This window comes from Dermacentor albipictus, chromosome 10 (genome assembly GCF_038994185.2).
Source record: "Dermacentor albipictus isolate Rhodes 1998 colony chromosome 10, USDA_Dalb.pri_finalv2, whole genome shotgun sequence".
NCBI lineage: Eukaryota > Metazoa > Arthropoda > Arachnida > Ixodida > Ixodidae > Dermacentor > Dermacentor albipictus.
This window is the reverse complement of record NC_091830.1, coordinates 26932459-26954222: the sequence shown is the minus strand read 5'-3', so window position 1 is coordinate 26954222 and position 21764 is coordinate 26932459. Positions and strand designations below refer to the sequence as shown.

The 21764-nt window shown below is 46.8% G+C and overlaps 1 protein-coding gene across 5 annotated transcripts in view; it reads left to right on the top strand.

Moving 5' to 3' along the window:
- The window catches only part of LOC139050565 (cGMP-inhibited 3',5'-cyclic phosphodiesterase 3A-like), a 395806-nt gene extending 375559 nt beyond the window's left edge, over positions 1-20247 (top strand). For all 5 annotated transcript variants that reach the window (XM_070527105.1, XM_070527107.1, XM_070527106.1 and 2 more), the window contains 2 exons: positions 2198-2643; positions 6115-20247. In XM_070527105.1, coding sequence (XP_070383206.1) covers positions 2198-2643; positions 6115-6129 — 461 coding nt within the window. In that variant the 3' untranslated portion in view covers positions 6130-20247. The remainder of the gene's footprint in view (positions 1-2197; positions 2644-6114) is intronic.
- Positions 20248-21764: the final 1517 nt, after the last annotated feature.

The window sequence follows — 21764 nt, the reverse complement described above, 5'->3', positions numbered from 1 at the left end:
GGTGGACGGAATTAGCCTAGATTTATCAAAAGCCTGCGACCACGTTTCTCACTCGAATTTGATTGGTAAACTACTTGGTATCGGAGTTAATTTAAATATAGTTAAGTGGTTTCTTTCGTACCTTACTAACAGACCGCAGCACGTCGAAGTAAAAGGAAACAAATCGAAAATTCTAAAAGTAACATCGGGTGTCCCTCAAGGGTCTGTGTTAGGACCTGTATTGTTTCTATGTTATATTAATAGCATGACAAATGGCTTTAATAATAAGATAATGTTCCGTTTATTTGCATATAATTGCTTAATATACTCTAAAATCTCCTGTCATGAGGACCAATCAAGATTAGATTCAGCACTAGAATCAATCACCAATTGGTGCAAGTGATGGAAAATGAAAGTAAATTACGAAAAAAAACTGTTTATGTGCGAATAACTAGAAAAACAAGAAATGTGTTACATTACAATTACAAGTTAGACGGTAAACCAATAAAACAAGTGAGCCACTTCAAGTATTTAGGCATTACGATATCAGATGACTTATCTTGGAAAAAACACATCACTAATTTATGTAATGCTGCAGAGGTTAAACTTTAGTCACTAAGACGGAGGCTTAAACTTGCTTCCCGAGATGTTAAAATAACTGCATATCTGGCAATGGTACGTCCCGCGATAGAATATGCTAGCATAATATGGGATCCTTATAAGAAGAATGAAGTAAACAAAATTGAAAAAATACAGAGGCGTGCAGCAATGCTTATTAAGTCAAAATATAGGTACACGGATTATGTGACTGAGATGCTCACTCAACTTAACTTGCCCGAGCTTACACTACTGCGAAAAGTGGCTAGACTAAAATGTATTTATTTAATGAAACATAACCACTTCAGTTTCGACACTCAAAGGTACTTACAAAAGAGAACGTCACGGATATCACGGTCCTTTAGGTCTAGCCACAAGGACCAATATATGCCCGTACCAGCAAAGGTTTACTCATTTAAGTACTCCCTCTTTCCTAAAATGATTGAAGATTGGAACGTGCTACCGCATAGCATAACGAAAATTGATTCTCTAGAACAGTTTGAAAAATCTGTACTAGCCTATTATTCTTCTATGTAACCATCCTCTCATATTATTAGCATTTTTGTGCAATGATAAGCAGCATGTGCAACATGACATGATTGAAATGATCCTACGGGATATTGAAGTTTGTGTTTGTGATGTTGAAAATATTATTTTGTATGGTACAGTTATTGCTTGTAATGTTCTGTGCCTGTTATACAATGCTTATATTCTTGTGTAATATTCGCACACCTAAGCAGTTGTATTTTCTGGATTGATTTGTGTAGCGCTCGTCTTTGTAGCGATCTTTGAAGCTTATTTTATGATTACTCCACCCTGTATCGGCCTTTGGGCCAACAGTATCGATAAATAAATTAAATTAATAAATAAAAGTTCGCTCACATAACACGTGCTACCTTGTAAAATTATCCAGTCTCAACGTTACAGGCTGTAGCTATTTCTTGTTCTGCGTTTACTTCCCTCTCACGGAATTGCCGTACTTGGAAAGTTTGGCTATATTCGTAGCACATCCAGTGGCTGGCGCTCTCCGGCCTTTTGAGCGTAAGCCACAGTATGAGACTCTTACGAATGACCTCTAGCCAATCCCCGGATCACAGGGAGCGTCCAGCGTTTTCCTCATTATTAGCTGTGAAAGGCGGCAAGTTCGGCTGCTGAGGGAGTTGGCTATGCTAAAATGTTAGCTAAGAAAGGAACGAAAAAGAAAAAAGAGCGTTAATAAAACAAGTCAATGGCAAAATAACAAGAAACCAACTAAGAATGTCCGTGGATCACAGAAAGAAACAAAGAAAAGAAGGGAAATATTGCCGGAGTACAAGAACTACGCAAGCATGAGCAGGTCATAGAAATATTAAGAACACTAAAAACGCACGCAAAATGCAGTTTACATGGAATTCACCATGTTACTGGCCACGAAAGAAATCCCGCAGGGCTCGCACAGCTAATCTCTGTCTGCGGGTGCACGACCGAGGCCGAGCAGCGGCTATGAGCACAGCTGTGTTTCCGCATTTGATCTGCTTGCTATGTGGCCTGGCAGAGACCGTGAAGACCGAGAGATTACTCGGCGCTTCCTTTTCTCCTTTTTCCTCTTCTTCCTCCAATGCCGTCCGTGGCGGCATCTCAGGTCGACCGTGGAAGAGGCCCAGTCAGCAGCTTCAGCCACGGAAGGTGAGCTGCCTCCAGACGCAGCACCTCCAGGACAACTACGAGCACTGGGTGAACATCCTGAAAGAGGAGAACCGGCTCAAGGAGCAGCAACAACAGCAGCAGGGCGCTGCCGCCACCGCCGCGTCGTCATCGACGTCTCCGAGGGCAGCCACGGCGCCCGCGGCCCAGGACGACCGCGCCGCCTCAGAGGACGACGAAGACGACGGGGACGACGGGGAGTCGGACGACTGCGACGACGACGACGACGAGGACGACGACGCGGAGTCGCAAGCGGGTGTCGTCGGGGCTGACGCGGTGGTGGTGGCGGCTGCGCCGTCGCCGCACCAGGACGAGATGGAGACCATCCAGGAGGTGGAGGAAGGCGCTCTCGGAGGCCAGGGCTCAACCAAGACGTCGCCATGCGTGAGTGTCGCCGCGTCGAGTAGCCAGAGTTGTTGATGTTGGTAACCTGAAGTAGCCCAAAGCGTAGTCATACGGTGCGATACTTGGTGCGATATCGATAAACTTGGTGTTTGGCTGCTGAGCACGAGGTTGCGGGATCGAATTCCGGCCACGGCGGCCGCATTTCGATGCGGGCGAAATGCGAAAGCGCCCGCGTACTTAGATTTAGGTGCACCTTAAAGAACCCCAGGTGGCCGAAATTTCCGGTGTCCTCCACTACGGCGTGCCTCATAATCAGAAAGCGGTTTTGTCACGTAAAACCCCATAATTTATTATTTTAATCGATAAACTGGGCTACCCTTATGACCATGCAACAGCCCCGTCGGCACGATTCCGCGCATGTTTAGACATTGTCGTAGCTTTGTGTGTACTTAGGGCTTAGTTCTGCCAAGTCCTGGGTGACTCGGCAGAACTGCAAAGCACACCCAGAAAGGTGTCAGCATGTGTGCCTAAAAAGGTGCAAAACAAATATTGTTCTTATGCGGCATAAATGTGCTCTAAAAGGCGTAAAAAAGCAATGGAAACGCGAGTTTGATTTCGCCCAGCAAAGGAGAAATTTTTGAGGACTTTATGCAAGCTCAACCGCAGTTGTCGTCTACGTAATGCTAAGCATTCGTGCTTTGTAGCAATCGCTTATGTGAATAATCTAACTGTTGTGTAGCGAACGGTTATGAAGAGACTGTCCAATGACAGCAATGGCATCCAATGAATATCCTATGGACATCCACTGCCAAGGCATGTATGTTCTAAAGGCTTGTAGAATACGTCTCATGATCGTTTGGATGCACTTTCTATGGCCTGCGGACAGCCCTTGCATGTGCGCGAGCGATGTCATGGGGCCACGCTGTATGCATTTTACAGACATATTTCGTGGCCTTTATCTTAGTCTTTATTATAATATCTGTTCTATTCTTGGATTTTAGGTGGCGAAACCACGATTTGATTAGGAGGCACGCCGTAGTGGGGGACTCCGGGTTAAGTTTGACCACCAGGGGATCTTTCACCTGCCCACAAAGCACAGTACATGGGCATTTTTTGCATTTCGCCTCCATCGAAATGTGGCCACCGCGGCCGGCATTTGATCCGCAACCTCGTGCTTAGCAGCGCAACACATAGCCGCTAAGCTACCGCGGTGGGTTTGTAATCATGTCTACTACTGTCACAGCACGCGCTGTGGGACAAGTGCAACGGGCAGAGCGCCCACGCATCAGGAAGAGATACGATGTGTGCACACGGTATGCGCCCACGTACGTGTGCGCAAGTGCAGCATACTCCTCATGCTTCTAGCCCTTCCGCCAAGCGCAAGTGGCTTATTGAACTAACTGAAATTTGCAAATTACATTGGCTGAGAAAATTCGCAAAGTCAACGCACATGCAAGCTGCAGACAGGACAGCTTCGAATGGTAATTTGAACATGTGAGAAAACGTAATGCTGAGACGAAGAATCTCAAAGCTACAGCCGGAGGTCAAATATTCACATGTATGCCGAAGAAAGTTCGTGTGGCATAGCTTTTGGGCGTCCGTGGTAGGATATGCGAAACAGGTCCACGTGTTATATCCTTGGGACACCCGTGTGAAGATATCCGAAACTGGACGTCGAAAAACCGGATGTCCCATTTGTCTCCGAAATGGTCCATCGACATTGGGACATGATTCGGATGTACTACGGACGAAGTGTTTTCACTGGGCACGGGCTGTAGTGTCTATATCTTTAGTAATTAAGACAATCTTTCAAGTGTCAAGATACAAGATTGAAAGCTTAAGTAAAGCCCTGTGGCAAATAACCAGTGGCACATAATTGTACACTGCACTCTCACGGGGATCGGCCCATGTAAACGACGAGACAGGTTCGCCTGTCAGAAAGTGGCTGTATGCTCAGGCAAGAATGCTTCGCGTTAAAATTTTGTGGAAGCAAGAGTCCTGTGGTTGTGCACTTCTGTTGCCATTTCAGTGTAGCTTATGTCGGTCGTGTACTGCTGTCAATTCATAGGAAGAAAATGTTCAAAGATACAACGGGAAATACACGCCCATATCACGTAGCCTTTCGTTGCCTCAACCGTTGTATCTACACTACTGTCTTGGCCTTCACCGTGGCCTTTCGGCCGCGATGATGGCACCCTGAATCCAGTTGTCACTGTAGCTGATGTCTTTTTTTTCTATCTTTGTCTTATGCTGTTCGTAAGATTGAAGGTGTTGTAAGCCAGCGTAATCGTTAACCACTAGTGGCTGGGCCGATGTTGGGCAGTGCTCATTCAGCTACTGTAAACCCGTATACACTTCCCCAGTGATGTTTTACGACGACATTTAATGACCAAAGTCATTTGCACATATGTAATGGCCATACGTTTATAGTGTAATGCGCACTGAAGGCCTGTTCGCCTTTCGTGAGTATTTCAATTTGAGCTATAGAAACGATGTGGAACGCTTTCAGTTCTGGTACTGTGTGCGAAACCAGAGGTCTGGCTGCGTATACCATGAATATCGGTAGATGTTAATTAGAGTGGAAAGCATAGACCTGCAATTTGTGGCAGTGACGCCGCGTTGAGCTACTGAGACTGGCTGGTTTGAGCAGGCCCGTTAATTTTCTGACTCCAGCTGCCAGAGACGTCTTAGACCATATCACTTCCGAAATGCTCCTTTTTTTGCTTCCCACTGTTCTGAAGCTGGCACGCCTACTTTTTTTTTCTATGCACGAGAATGGGTCACTTCTCGGAAAACAAAACAGTGAGCGGATACAAGAAAACCGTTGCCTTCACAGTGGCATATATGTAAAGCGTTTATCTCCTACGGGAAACACAGCGTATGTCAGGTTCCACTCATTGGTCCTTGCAATTAGTCATATTTTGTGGCCAATTGCTCAGTCGCCAGAAACCATATCAGGGAGCGTGAAACACTTTGGCCAGTGTTCTTAGGCTCGTATCTGTAAATAGATGTAAATAGGCTTTTCTCCTATCTTTGTATCCTCTCTCCTGTCTTCCCACTTGCTCTTGAATCCCCATTCGGGATCTCCCGCTTCTGGCCGCCGTTCAGGTGTCAACGGCCGCGGTTTACAGTTGCAGTGCTGAAACAAGGAACTTTCATATATTTTTCTCTTAAAACAGCCGATTACTAAGCGAAGTTACGCTACAGGTACAGTCGGCGTCAAATATTTCTGGAATACGAGACCTATCAAAACAAACAAACGTTCATATTTCTAAGAGCCTGTGCACGTAGTCAGGTATTCGGAATCCCGTCTTGTACTAAGCATATGGAAACAAGATAGCGTCATGCGGGTTTTTCCGACTAATCTCTGGAACTGCCCGGAAATTCAACTTTTTCTCGGATGCGATGATTTGCAAACTTTTCACGCTCACTGTATAAGGAAGTATCCGCCACTTGTGTAGGTCTTACAACTGCATCTAATCCGTTATCTTTCTTTTTCGCCCTATCCAGTCAGGAAGCTGCTAGCAGTGCTGCGAGGACGCAGGGCGGTGCGAAGACGCTTGCTGCCGTCGACGACGCTGTTGTTTCTGGTGCGTCACACCCACGTCCACTTCCGCCGTCACCGCTGAGCGCAAGACCAGCGACGCTCGGTCGCGAACAACGGTCTAGCTTCCCCCCTTCAACCGAGGAAGGTTCTTCCTGGAAACAGACCGACCGCTGGGGCGCTCCGCCTGAGATCAACTCCCCCCACCCAACCACCGCCGCCGAGAGGATGGGCCCAGCGAGAAACAACAGCCTCTGGCGACAATCATCATATCAGGAGCAGGCCCTCGGTACACAGGACACACCACAGACAGACACACACGTCTTCGCCGGTCTCGCCCCGAAGGCTCGCGCATGCTGGCCGAAAGGCGCCGGCTGTCGCTCCATCCGCTTGGCGCCTGTGTTCTTGCAGCGCGTGACGTCACAGTAGTTGGAAGGGTTCCGCGAAAGTTGGTTCGCCTGGTCGCGGATCGTGCGAATGACACTGCAGTAACGAGCCGCGTCCTTGAGTGCCGGCTGTCGCTCCTGCCGCTTGGCGCCTACGCTCTTGCAGTGCGTGACGTCACAATCGGCGTGACGTCACAATCGGCGTGACGTCTTGATAGTTGGGGGTTTCGCGAAAGCTCGTGGGGTCGCGGATTGCACGAATGACGCAGAAGTAAGGAGACGCGTCCCGGAACGCCGGCTGTCGCTCCTTCCGCTTGGCGCCTGCGCTTGCGTAATGTGTGACGTCAGCGTGATGTCTCTACCAGGCTGACGACCCACTAGTTCAAAGACTTTGCGAAAGTTTGTCTCTTCGCGGATTGCGTGAATGATGCTGCAGTAAGCGGACGTGCCCTAGAATTGCAATTGACGCATTGAAGCCAGCTCGGGTTTCTGGTTATTGGAACGTGGTCAGAAGCGCGCAAAGGACTTTACACACGAAGTCCTTATGCTTGCGAGATTTAGACATCACCTTCCAGGGGATGTTTTTGAGCTTGTTCTTGTTCCTTGCTCTCAGCCAGACAAAAGTTTCCTGCTCCAGGCGACCTTTCCTGTGTGTGTTTTAGAACGGCATATATGTTGCCCTCTGACGCTCCATTTGCATTTCAGGGCACGGCCAGTGTCTGCCATTATTTCTTCACTCACGCCAACTTTTCAGACGTCCACGCAGCTGTATTTCCAAGAGATGCCGCGCAGGGTGTCCCAAAGAGATTGAACTTGGTGCAGGTATTCTGAGCGAAGTCGCACGATATTCCGCAAGGATCCAGGATCCGTCTGCGTACTCGTCACAGTGCGCGAGGGTGGATGCCAGTTCGGACAACGTTCTTCGTGCGGCTCATCATTGAAGCTTTCGTACCGGATGGGGCCGCCAGGTGTCTCCATAGCGCCACGGGCATACCGGCGTTAGCGCTCGGACCAGCACGCTTACTTCGCGATCCGGAGCACCTTTCGATAGAGTTACTCCATATACAGTAGCTCCACCAGTCGGCAACTGGAGGCGGCATCTATCGGCGGTTTGCAGAAAGAGTGACAGTCGGCGCCTTTCCCGAAGCCTTCCTAGGACCAAATGGCGCCTGGTGTGAAAACCAGTGCTCTGTACTGAACAGCTTTTGTTTTCTTTGCCGACGTGTCTTCTTACGTTCCTGCTTTCTTCCTCGGCAACGAGCTTGGCGAGCAAGCACTTCTTCCACTGGTCGGCAGGCGCTTGAACATTACGCAGACGGGCATCATCGGTGGCTGCCAGACTTTCTTTTTCTCCCTCTCGTAACCGAAAGGCGAGCCCACCAGTTCAGCATTGTGGTACCCCACTGTGGCTTAGACGATTGTGAAAACAATGCGGAACCGTCGTCACCCGTCACCCTCGCTGAGGGTGCCACGTGTGAGACGTAGAAATCGATATTTAAAGCAGGCCGGGGGCAATGCGGACCCGGCATGGCGACTGGCACGGGCTGGAGACCACGGCGCATCTGCGAAAGGAATCCTCGGAGGCTGCTCTCTCAGAAAGAAAAGGCACATATTGAACAAAATCTTCACATTTCGTATAAGCTTAATGACTCTGTTAGATGACATATGAGGTTACGAAATGTCATTTTCGTAAAATTATAGGGTTTAAGGTTTCACAACTACACAGTGAATCACAAGGGACGTCCTACAGTGGGGAGCTTCGGGTTAATTTTGGCCACGTGGGATCTTTTAACAAGCATAATGCATTGATATCATATCACATGCATACACATATGCATGTGATAACATTACTGTGGGTTACCGCACCCCAATGAAAAATCCCATATGCCCCATATATCCTGCATCCATAATCCTATATGATCCGGTATGAAAATCTGTGTGAACCAATATACACCCATATGGTCGTATAGGATTATGGTACAGGGCATATGGATATCTCTTTATTAGGTCACATTTGCGACGTATATCAGTCTTTTATTTTTCTGGAGCTTTAAGAGCAGATGGAGCTCGTATAATTTTCTCAATAATTTTTAGCCTTTCGGCTACGAGATGTAGTAATTGGTGTTGAGATAAATTTTGGTCATCTGGGATTAACTTGCGTAAATTTAATTTTAACAACGCAAGTCATTTTGCATTCCACCTATATAGCAATGCGGTCATTGGAACTGGGAATCGAACCTCATGACCTGGCGCGTGGTAGCACAGCGCCGTAGCCAATGGGCTGCCGGGGCGGGTCTGGGTCGCCTGTCGTGCTGTTGCAGGGCCCCTGGTCTTGCAACATGGAGATAGGGAATTACTCGGCTTGAAGCTACACCTTGTAGATTTCAGTCCTCAAGGCGGGGAACGTTTTTTTGACGGGGACATTACGTGCCCACGATACTTACTTTCAAGGTATCAATAGGAGTTGTGTGTAACCCGAGTAGGAAGCGGTCGATTTAGCAGGAGGTCGTACGGTCTTTCCTTTTCGGTGTCTCAGAGAACCGAGTTTTATGATTTATCTTAAATGCCATCGACGCGTCGTAATGACCTGCCGTGTGTGTGTTCACGCAGTAGGTGAGGAGGGAGGGAAAGGCGGCAGGGGGGAGGGGGGGTGTACTGCCGTACCGCCAATGAGTCTGGCTTTTGCGTCACAGAGCGCAGCGTTTTATATCGACCACCTCCTCTATAATTTGTTCGCTGCCTTCATTTCACCCACCGCTCGTAGCTTACCGAGACTTATGACGCCAGGGTCAGCTAGTCAGTGCAATGCGTAGTATATAAACGCGCCGACTTACGCGCTCATTTCTGTGTTGTGCTAGGAATCCTTCGAAGTGTTAACATTGGGGAATCGTGTCGGTTTTGTCTGCTGGTAGGCAAAACTATCTGAGGAGTGTTCTCGTTCCCGTTCTCGTTCTCTGTTTCGGAGTTTGGCAACGTCTGTTCGTATCCACGTGACAACAAGGCAACAAGGTGCAGGTGTGCACCAGCATGTTTTGTTATTCGTACCTTCATCACAGCATAAATCAAAAGCTGTTCGGCTGTCATTATTCTTGAGCGTCGCTTACAGTATATTGCGGGTTTATTCTAGTCTATCACTACGCTACCTCTTGTTTCACGAAGGCAGCTCTGCCATCGTTACGACTATTTTGTTTGTTTGTTTATGCTTGCCCCAGTCTTGTCAGACGTCCTCAGTTTGTTGATAGCAACAGAAGATTTCTCGTGTTTTCTTTTAACTGGGATTGCTTCTTTAAGTTCTATTATACTCGGTAGACGAATTATGAAAAAGCTACCTACTCTTTTTAGCAATTCTTATTTAGTGTACACACATACAGGGACAACAATAACTCTACACTTTCGTCGAATTCAACGATGTGTCAAGCGATGTCGTATCTACTTGTCTGCATTTTCTAATTTGTTTAGTTTTCTCATACCCTGATCGTGTAATGAATCTAGAGGAAGTGACCTAGAGCTAAACGCTTATGTTATCCAATTTTGTTTTCTGCAACAAGTACATATGAGTAAATAGAACTTCAATAAATGCTCGTTGATTTTTTTACATAAATACTAGCAATGGCTGAGCTGCTATTTTACTTTGTAATGTGACTCAGTACAATGTGGATAAAAATTGCGCAGACCGTTTTCCTTATCGCTGCCATTTGGGTTCGGGTTTTTCTATCAACTAATTTTAACACACCATTTCTGGTAATCCCCTTATGGTGACCATATCCACCAAAACTGTGTAGATGGTGGTAGTAGTGTGGTTGCTGTCCCGAATTTACCACGAGTAATGGAACGTTAGTGAAAATTAATTGACAATAATGACTTAGGTTATCACTCACCACAGAACCTGTCCTAGCAATTACGCTATTCGTTGGAGTTTACTAAACCGCTGTTCCTACTGGGGAAATTACCATCAGCTTGGAGGCGTCATTTATTGTGTTTTTAAGCAAAGGAAAATCGGCAGGCTTTCATTGCATAAAACATCGACCACATTGGAGATTTTCACAGAATTCATTTGCTTTGTGTTGCCATACCCTTGTAAACTTTTTTCATTGTAAGATTACTCAGCTCGCTTTTTCTACTTGCTGTTAAGGGTTTTAGATGATAGATCCCATGATTCTCATACTGTAACACCATTGTTTGTGAAACGTTGTGCATCTAAAGCTACAAAATTACGTTGTTGGTATTCTTTCTAGTGTGTCTGAAGTAGTAAATGTTTTTTCGCCTTTTGGTACGCTTCAGTATTGCATCACTCCATTGAGACATTTGTTTAAGTACAAACATTCATCTGTATTCTTTAGAACTAACGATGCATACGTTGAGCATTCTTTAATGGCTCGTGGAACGTAAACAGTGCATTGGAGTGTTCCACAATCATGGCCAATTAGAATAAGCTCTTAACCATTTACACATACTTCATTTTACAACACGCATGTGTTATGAAGGGTTCGAGGCATTACGTGCGGGACAGGTGTGTTCTTGTTCCGCGGCACTCATGTGAGAGTCGTCTTGTTTGGCCAAGCGAATAGTTAGTCCCTCCTAACGAAAATAATTGCACGTTCGTTTACTTCTGGAGCCAGTCTTTAAGCGTCATTTCGACGTGCGATATTATAGAGTCCAGCGCGCCTAAGTGGTTTCACCTTATTGTTCTGCTTTCCTCTCGTGAATAATTCTGTCACGTGTTGTGAGGCAGATGCTGAAAATGCTCTTTGATAGTGCTCATTTCGACAAGCACTTTTATGACGTTCACTGCGCTCAACTGGTTTCACTTTCTGGTTCCGTTTCCCGGTCGTTAGCAATGCTATCACGAGTCGTGAGCCAGGTACCGTAAATGCTATTTGCATGCTGCAAACACTCTTGCTTCTGACCCGTCACGATTTGCAGTCATTTACACGACACAAACTGCACCACCTGTTGAGTGAACGAAAGTGTGGCGAGTGTTTGGTTAATGGTTCGAGGCACCGAAAGGTTTACCCACAACGTTAAGGTATAGGTGCCGCGTACGGACACTATCTGCACTCTTGAGAATTTCGATGACCCAGCAAGGACGGTGAGCAACTCTAGACACACATTTTAGCAGACGCTTCCATTTACGTCTATACAAGAAGTACATCGCGCAGCGCTTAACCAGATCAGCACAGCTAATCAAGCATCGACATAATGGAGCGATAACGGATATAACGAAGCATCGGATATAACGAAGTCCACTAAAAATTTTCTGGCTGATACTAGCGCGTAATGAATAAATGCCTATGACTAATATCGCATATAAAAACAGAATTTTTGCGTCAGATGCAATTTCACTTTAACGAGGTTCTAATGTATTCAGTTTTTCCAACTTTCTGCGTTACAAAAATCTCAATGCCGGTCGCCTCCGGTAATTCGTTTGTACCAGTACAAAAGCCGGACCTATACTATTAGCATGAAACAATCGACCATTCATCCCTCCTTCGCCGACAATCTCCGGCGCTAGTTGATTGGTTCGACTGTCCCAGGCGGCGTTGCAGTCCGCACATTGCCAGACGTTGATCTCAAAACTCCACACTGTTTTTTTTTTTTTGTACAAGAGAGGTCTACGGGAGTTCACAGCTGGTGTGGTTTCGTTGCTATGTATTGCCAGCTATGGTTAGAGCAAAGCGTTCTCGTAATGTTCAAGTGTTCTGCCACATCAACTGAAATCATGCTGCTTGTTGATGGTTTTGGGAGACCCCAGGTGCCGCTCGAGGGATCCAAATTACTTTTCGTCCTTTTATGTGGTTTGCAGCTGGTTGATTTTACGGCGCCTGCTTTCCCCGGAAGCACGCTAAGCCAGAATGCTGTCCTAAACGTTCCTTGCAGCTATGCTCACACTCCTGCCGGGTTGAATGATTGTTGCCCCCTCCCCCATCTTCTACTGAGCAATTAATCACTACATACTCGCATAGTGGTTGCGCGATAGTGGTGATCCAACACATTAAGTTTTCTTTGTTGAGGAGAGCGTGTTATAATGCGTTTCAAGGTTTACTATGGCTTTGCTGTGGCCAGATATGTTTTGTCAGCACCTTTGCTCTGCTGTTAATTTTTTTTTGTCATTGTTACCTCTCTGCAGCCGTTTTTCCAAGTGTGTCTTTGGCGTACAGGGTCCCTGCGTCTTTCGTTTTATGGTGATATAATAGGATTCAGATATACTAGGATAGTAAACGAGATAAATGAGCAGTCAGTGCAAAGAGAGGAAGCTGCGGTATACATATACGATACAACATATAGCACCGCGCACGAACGCAGGCACTTTTGTGACATACTTTTGTTTTTCTTCTTCGATCCTTGTCCATACTGCGTCGTGAAGCAGGAAGTGCACACTTCGGACCAGGAACTGTGGTGGCATTGCTTGCTTGCTGAGTTGACAGACATCTTACCAACAGGCTTCAATATGCAGCCAAAATAGGGAGCTTTAGCGACCCTCAATTTCTGTTCTAGCAAAATGTGGCCGCGGTGACGTGATCTGTGCGATACCAGTGCTACTGCACACGGACAGAACTGCCTTGAAGCTCCTTGCGCATGACCCGTTGTGGCAAGCCTGCATACCTTGCTCTATCCAAGCCTGTAATTCACAGTGATGCTAACTCTGTGTATCTTTAGTGTGTAAGCCTAGGATTTTTGCCTGTTAGTTTTGTGAGCCTGGAGAATAAGAAATTCGTCTTTGTTATGCGTCATAAGCTCAGTGATACTGGTTAGTCGTAACGTGTGTGTGCATGTGTCGTGGGACATGATAAAATAGGAACTCAAAGTCTGATCACTTTCATTCGACAGAAAAAATAACGTCGTAGACATTACCGTTGCCAGCGTAAGCATTAGAGCAACCCGATAGGCGCCTTTGTTGTTTTGTGCTGCAACCATGTCGATGCCAAATTTTTCTCTATTGAATCTACCTCTACTTTTCGAGTTGTCACACGATTCACTTCCGTAAGCGTTGTTTAATATTCGTGTCATTTAAGGTTGGCTAAATCTGTTGAGACGTGATGCACATGGAGTGACCAGTTTTATGAGGAAATCAAAGGTAAAGAGTTTAGGAATTGGCTTCTACAAACATTATGAGTGGCATTCTAAGTATCATACTTTACACCGGTGGTTGGCAACACTGGTAGTGGCGAACGCTCGCAGTCGTCTCACGCCAACCCATTTTCATTCTCTTTCGCATTCAAGACTCTGAGGCGCCTTGCGACACTACGAACCACGGAACGCTCGCTATCGTGTCCATGTTGATTATCGTCGAGCTTGAATTAGGGTTGCATACACAGCTCGATCTGCCCTATCGTATGGCGCAAACCGAATCGCAAGCCGAAGTTGTAAAGCGAAGATATTACAGTGTTTTAGCCTGCCCGTAATTGTACCACAGCTTACGCAGTACCGGAACAATGCAGGCGTCCGCAGTAGCGCAGGTGGCGCCAAATCGTGACGCTGACGTGAGCTAGAGCACAGAAAACCATAACTGGGCGGTACGGCCAGGTTCTCCCTATCTGCTGGCGCAAGGTGTAGGCACCAACGATATTTAGTGCGCAGTTAATTTCCTTGCCCTTTTAGTGGCACGAGCATCGAGTGACACTCGTGTCTTGCGCAGCACTTCCGGTTCACCTCCTGAGACAGCCGGGGTTGAAATTTAGAGTAAACGAGAAAAAATATAAAAAAATAGTACAGCACAAATTCATGGGTTTCAATATAGATGTGATTCACATCAGCCCATAAGTTTCGTTACAGGCTCAGTTACTGAAGCGTCTGGAATAATTACTATAATTAGTAATCGCTGATTACTGCTCACCAAAGCACATGGTTGTAGACTTTGGAGACTTGCCACATGAGAACGACTTTGGCGAAATTCCTGGAAATCCAGAAGTATAAAGCGGAAGTAATGACGTCACACACAAGGTGGCATGGTATTATACCGGCTAATTAAGGGAAGACGGTTGCCTCGCATAGACTGAACATCTGCTTAGCAGAGCGGATGGGACCTCACTCCCTCCTCTCTCGCTTATCCTCTCCCGGCGGGCACCTGCTCGCAACAAGTGCTCGCGCGCGCTCGTCACATGCTCTGACGTCAGCACCGGAGAGGGCGCGCAAGGCGCACTTCGTGCGCCGCTCGTTAGGGGGCTACGCCCCGCCAGGTGGCGCGCGCTGCGCTTCCTCCTCGCCCTCCCTCCCGCCTCGCCCGCATATCGAGCCAGGGAGAAGACGCTGGGTCGCTTAACCTGAAGAACCCCTACGCCAAGGTACGAGGGCCACTAAGAGACACCTAAGTCAAGGATTAGGGTCGCCTACCGTTTTGCATCTGCGAGAACATTAACAGGACACAAAATCCTTTCTAAGTCGTTGTTTTAGAAGAGAATGTCCGAAGATTGCGCGCGCTTCTCATCGACCATCATCATCTGTAATCTATCTATGTATCCGGTGTTCCGGTATTTGGTGACCTATAGTGCGCGTTAGGACAGCTAAAACTCTCTTTTGGACAAATTTAGCATAGCAGTCACGGGTTAGCGTAGAGGTACGAATGTCAGAAATAGAGGACTCCAGCAGCAGCACCGATGTCGACATATTGCAACACAGTGGTCGACTGTAACATGCTAGAATCATTCTTATGATTGGCTCTTCTTTTCGAAAATCGGCAGGATTCCTTTGTGGTTGTTATGTCGTTGCCTAGACACTAGTGCCAGAAGACAGGGGAAAAACAGTCGTTCATTGAAATAAAACTTCTGCGCGCATTCGTTAAGCACTGCGGCTTCGCAACATTTCGTCAGCAACGCCGTGTCTACGTCTTCGGGTACAAGTTCTTGCTGGTGTGTCTATGTTACGCTAACGCTGCGCACCGCAATACGTATGTGAGTAAGTAATGGTTCCATATTTTGACGCCGTGTTCAACCAGCGTGGTATAAACGTTCCTCCGCTCCAGTTCGCTGCAATACTCTGTTGTCCAAAAATACTTCAGGAACCTAACAATAAGATTAACCTCGTGACGGTTTTCTCGCCGCCGACACGCTTACGCCACCATAAAATCTGTTAAACATTCCCACCCATTCGAACAATCGTTCTTCTTGCTCTCGTCATGCAAAACGTCACGAGATGCCGCCACCATCCCTGCTGCTCGCGTCCGCATCCTCTGGTATTTCGCCACACTACGTCTAGTACGTCTCGTTCATAGCTTGAGCATCGCATACGAAAAAGGCCTGCGTTCATCGTGAAAGAGGGGCGTATAAAATGTGCGTTGCGCAAAGTGTGAAAGTGCACTGGTGGCCCCTGTCACGTCACGCACGCGATCCTGTTCGTGTATACCCAAACTGAAGCTGCCTATTTTCTATGATATGGCCTCAGAGAGCGGCGGCGTCGATGGGTGTAAGGGCGCGAGTGAGCTCGCAGCGTTGCCGGTCGAGCGCGGAGTTACTAAGCCTAACGCGATGCGTTAGGCTTAGTAACCCCCGTTCGCGCTGTTATCGGTGATACGCCATCTGTTTGTCCCAGCTGGAGACGGGAGTCGTACGCTGCCCGCATCCGCCTGTCGCCAGTGCTGTGGTGACTGTGGTGTGGCGTTCGAGCAGGCCGTTTCGGTCCGCGCGTCCTTTGGCCACCCTCGCGACAAAGTTCGAGCGTTGTGTTCTGCGAGGTCGCCGCTATCGCATTGCGCCGCGCGCGCGCGTCTGTTCGTGTAAGTGATATGCATGCGCATTTGGCGCGTTGACGCGGCGGTCGTCCAAGGCAAAATGAAGGGGTCGCTGAAAATAACGTCTTACAATAGCAGCACCGCGTGCATTGCGTTCTAAGAGCAGCCAAAGACTCGAGCTGCAATAACACTTACTGTGCCGAAACGCCCCAATATGACAAATATTTCCTGACGTCGCACCGACGTGCCGCGGCTTTGTTGGTGCGACAAAAATTTCAAACTGGAAAGTTCGGCCTTCGTTTTCTCCACTAGTAATCAATTTTCTTCCCCAAAAACGAATGTACTTCAGCTTTGAAAGAATGTTCTACCGGTCTATAAACCGATTCCCTGTTGCTGTTTGGGGTCAATTTAATATTCACAATTCATGTAGCGCGCCGCAGTCAAACCTCTATATTTCTTTCTTTTAAAGTACTTTTTTTTAACTGCGACGTACATCACCACTTGTGTTTGCACCAGGCATTTCAACAAACTGAAAGACTTCTGAGCCCGTTTTTTCTCTAGTGTTACCGCTGCCTTTCACCGTATACAGCGCAGGAACTATGTCAAGTTACGTCAGTTTATGTACAGTTAAGCTAGCCGGTGTTTTTTTTTTTATTGCGCATAAGCACAAATACACTACATGTGACTAATTCATTAGTGACATGAACGGGAGGCATTTGGGGACGTAGTAATATGCAATTAAACATTATAGTCTGGGATTCTAGTCTTAAAGGAACTGAAGTGAGGCGTAAAAAACGTATGCGGACCGTGCGAATTTGTAGGAGAGACACTAAAGACATGTAGATTGCGTACCATTGTGTTAACACCGTCAGAGCTTAAGTTATGGTCGCTCTGGCATTTTATATTCCGTCGAACGTGCGTCCGAACCACGAATTACGCGATGTTTCGGCACAATATACACACTCTCAAACATCTTCAGAGAGAAAAGTGAAAACGCGTAGTTAAATCAAACCTAGGAGCCTCTGAACAAAGCGTCAGCATTTCCGAAAGTATGCCCCATGAAAAAACTGCGCTAGCCAATGCAATCCAATGTTGATCCAATGTTGCAGATTGCCATGAGTCATTGTAGCTTGAATTGGCTAACAATGACTCGCATTGCACACTCAAGTGAGAGAGCCATCGTTGAGACCAAGCATGTTTAAAGCTCCGGGGCTGCGACCACCTCATGCCACCATGATGACGAAATGAAACACGTGATCATTGTCGCGTGGCGTAGCGTTTCCCGCTGCTGTCATTAGGCTTGTATACCCTGTAAAACCATGACAAGCGGTTTGTTGAACTGCTCATTCTGTTCATGTTAAACTTACCGTGGTGTGCTCATTTTCTTTTTATCAAATGCTCGGCATTCCTTCTGCATGTCTTACGCGTGGTTATCAAACAGCTTGAACGTGCAAGTATTACAGACCATGACCACTTTCGTAAACGAACATTTATTCCTGGTTTCTGAATCGAGAATAACGAGTACCGTCGGTTTCATCCTTCCTGCCTTCCTGAGGGAAGAATGAAATGCGCCGGATTCGCGCCAATATATAATTCGATAAATCTTTCTCACAGCCCCGAAACTCTGGCAGCGACACTACAGAAATCATGAAAGTCGAATATAGCCTTGCCTCTCCGTCGAACTACGTTGCCAGTTTGTTCGACCTTCGTTGTTTGGCTCTACACAGTGTAATATTTTAGGCAGTGTCTTAACCTATATTAGACAGTGAGGCACGTTCAAATTCCTCAGCACGCTTGGACGAAGCATAAAGAATAAGCTATGTGCTCTTGAATCATGCCCACAACGCTGAAAGCTTGAAGGCTGGCAAAAGTTTCCTGTGAAACTTAGAGTTAGCTATGCTGGTTAATTTAGCATTTTTTTTTTTGCTTTTGAACAGGCAGAGCAACACGCTGCTAGTGGCCGGGAAGTCGCCGTCTTACAAAATGCTATTACGTCGTGCCACATAGTCAAGCGTGACAAATTATCATCCGCTGAGCCCGCACGTGAGAGATGCCAAAAATATCTAAAACCCTGTGAGTGAAATGGTTGATCACATGCCTTTACGAACGTTGACTGGCTATTCTTCATGGTGTGTACGAAAGAAGGCACTCGCATGCATTCACGCTTGTATCCCCGAAGTACCCCTTGTCGTTTTTTGCCAATAACCTTTTCAGGATTAATAGCCAATAAATTTTGGTCTGATGAGACAGTAGGACTTCTGGGCATTAGGACTTTGTGCATCCTTTATTACGTCTGGGTTTTCTTGCTGTGTTCTTATACTTGTGTACTGTAGCATATTTGGGTAGAGGACTTCGTGTATTCTTCATTACGTCTTGACCTTTTTTGGTAGGGGGGGGTTTGTTCTTTTTTTATACTTGTGTAGTTAGTGAACGCCCGTCCAGTATGAAGGAGAACACCTTTATTTATTCAAGTAGGCAGGTATAGAAGTTGAAATCGCACTTCCTGGTACATGATTGGTAGCTATCCTGTTTGGGTATGTGCCTCATGATACACTTCTTATTTCATGGCAAACCATTTTATAAGAAAACCAGGTGTTCCCTCTCATATTGGGCCACGCTGTATGTAAACAGGCGACTAGATGGCGCTTCCTTCGGACCACGTTGAAGTCCAGTTTCCTGTTTCGCCGGAAACCGAACAGAGCCGAGACACCATTGTACACGTATAATACTCGTGCGTTTTCAAATTTGTCATTTTTTAATTGAGTGCTGCGGTCATGTTCACACATTGAGAAACTTTCAGCACAGTTTCTTGAGCGGGTTCATTCGCGTTCACCTCTGTTCATTTCTGATTTTCGTATTATGTGTACAAACACCATCGATCACACTGGCACACTAGATCACTGTTTAATTATCCAAGGACACATAGCTGTGCACTGATTACCTCGCGCAGTGAGCGTTTGTTCATCCGTGATGTGTGACTTCTTTTCCACTTAGGCGACGTGCGGAAGGATGCTTCTGTATAGACACAATATAGTTCTCGCTGTCGACGCCGATGCAGCTGCGAGGCGGCCCATCAAACTTTTCGCAGTGCATTGTTATTTTTGTTTCGTTTCACTTCGTCCCTGCCATAGCTTCCCGAGTGAAACTAGCGCTTATATGTTACACAACACAACGTCGAGAACATGGAGCATTGCCGTGGCTCAGTGGCAACGTTGTTCCTCTGGACTCCCAAGTGTGTTCAGTGACACTTAGAAACCACGAGACCAAAATGGAGAGAAAAAAAAAAACGTTTGTGGGACCCCCTTCACATCTTTTTTTCCTGCGGCCGTACATTTCTATCGCCGACCGCAAGTAGTCCTTACGACCGCCCCCGGGACACAAAAGATGCTTAGATTTGCCGGGAACTCGGCTCGCAGTCTGTACAGCTACATAACATGATGTTTTATTTTGTGTTTCTCTCTCGCTTAATCTTAAACTCTCTCTCTGTCCCCCTTCTTTCATGAAAGTGTCACGTGCTTTTAACGATGTTGCAGTGTGTTTCTCAGCTTCCACAATCTAGTGGCGAGTGGTGACCCTTGCCAATTCCCATGCTCCGCTGTTGTTGAGCTTCGGGCGCTGAACCCACTTGGATGAGTGATGATGAAGATGTTATTGGTGATGAGTTTGAAGTGTGCTGCTCTTCTTTCTTTTTCTCTTTTTGAGCGAAGCGTTCAGTGTTGAGTGTTGGAAAGCTGGGACTCTTCTTCAGTGCACCTCTAGCCCTCGCTCAGGGCTAGATGTACCACGCGGTGGGCAACGCGCGAATGTATGACCTTTCGATGACATGCATGTCATGCCGCGAAGACATTTAACAGAGCGAGAAAGAGAGATAGGGATAGAAAAAAAAGAGAGAAGATACATCTGTCACACACCCTGCACGATATGTGGGTCCATAGCTTTGTGTTTTGTTTTTCATAGTGTTCTTTTTTTTTATTTCGTTGCACCACCTCTGCAAATGGTGAGGATGGGCGAGACAACCTGTAAATAAAATGTTGAAAAGTATAAGTTGACGCCGGTGCGGAATTAAAAAGAGCTGAACCCTTGAAGAATGTGTGGTCGTTTTCTCGGCGGGGTTGACACCGATTCTGGGTGCCAAATGTGTACATACTATTGCGTCAGTCAAGAGAGCGAGGCAGAGTAACATAGCGTTAAGTTTTCTTATTGAAACGACTAAATGTGATGCTGTCGGGATTGGACGTGCACTTTAGTCGGTGGTAGGTACCGGCAAAGTTAACTGCGAAAAGCACTTAGTAAAGTGCACAGCGCGAGAGAAAAACGATTTGAACGCTGCTCACTTGCTAGTAGTGCCACAATTTCCGGAAAATGCGAAAGGCCGTTAGAAATGCCGTCGACCGCACACAGAAACGATTAAAATATTTCGTAAGGTTGTTTGCTCGGAGGATTCGTTCATATAGGTAGGTATGAGACCAGTAAATAAATACGACACGATGAGGAAGAACTGGAGGCAGGCGCTCGTCCTACAACTGAAATTTATTCAAAGGTAGCCTTGCAGCTCTGGACATCGAACCAGCGGCGCCTGCGTAAGCTCCCGCCAAGTAAAGCAATAAGGAAAATCCAGAAAACCTGTCTTATAATACAGATTGGAAAAACGTGCAGCAGTTTAAAAACACGAACACTTTATCTGTGAGGAGAATTGAGGGGTCACTTACGCATGAACTTCTGCCCTGTTTTGCGATTAGGTACGCTTCCCAGATTTCACGTTCATTTTAGAGCGCAGCTCTCAGGAGCCCGTTCCTGCGGCGATCGTCGGCGGTGTAATTGAGCGAACGAACACAGTGAAAGATGAAAGAGCGAACGCGGAGCGGTATGTGAAAGACCCGAGCCACAAATGGCGGAGACCATTGAGTGCGGCTCTATCCCTTCTAGCCACCATAGCGGCGGCTCCAGTGCCGTACGCGCGGGAAAGTGGCGTCATGAGGACCCGCCCGACCGTTAGATGCGTACTCGTGTCTGGACTCAGCCGAACCACTCGTTTCGTACTATTATCTGCTCGCGTCAGCTCTAGCTTGCTTGGTTAGCTTGATTTGGTCTCGTTCGCGTTTGTTTCGATTGTCATGGTTTGCGATTGTTTTGTAGTTTGATTGTATGCGCGACGCGAATTATGCAGTACTTTCTGGAAGCCACGTCGCACGAGCGATTACACGGGAACCTTCGACGAGTCATGTACAAAAGCCGACGCGAGATTGACCCGCAGATCAGATTTTCGACGATCGCCCACTCTGCTACACGTCTCCCCCAAGTTCATTGCGTCAATATATCTCGAAATGAAAACACGTGTAGAGCTGCGCTCAAATGTCGTATTAGGAAGAGTCGTAATGGTCGGCGAATTATTTTTTTGACCCTCCTTTGCCGATGATATTTAGATTTGAAATCCGTAGTTCAAGCGCATTATTTCCAATGTAGAGGTAAGTTGCCACCAGTGCTTGTCGAGATGTGATGGCGGGGTTGACGCAGCTTGTCGTTAAGGCATAGGTCCGTCTGACCGATGTGTAGACACGGCCAGATG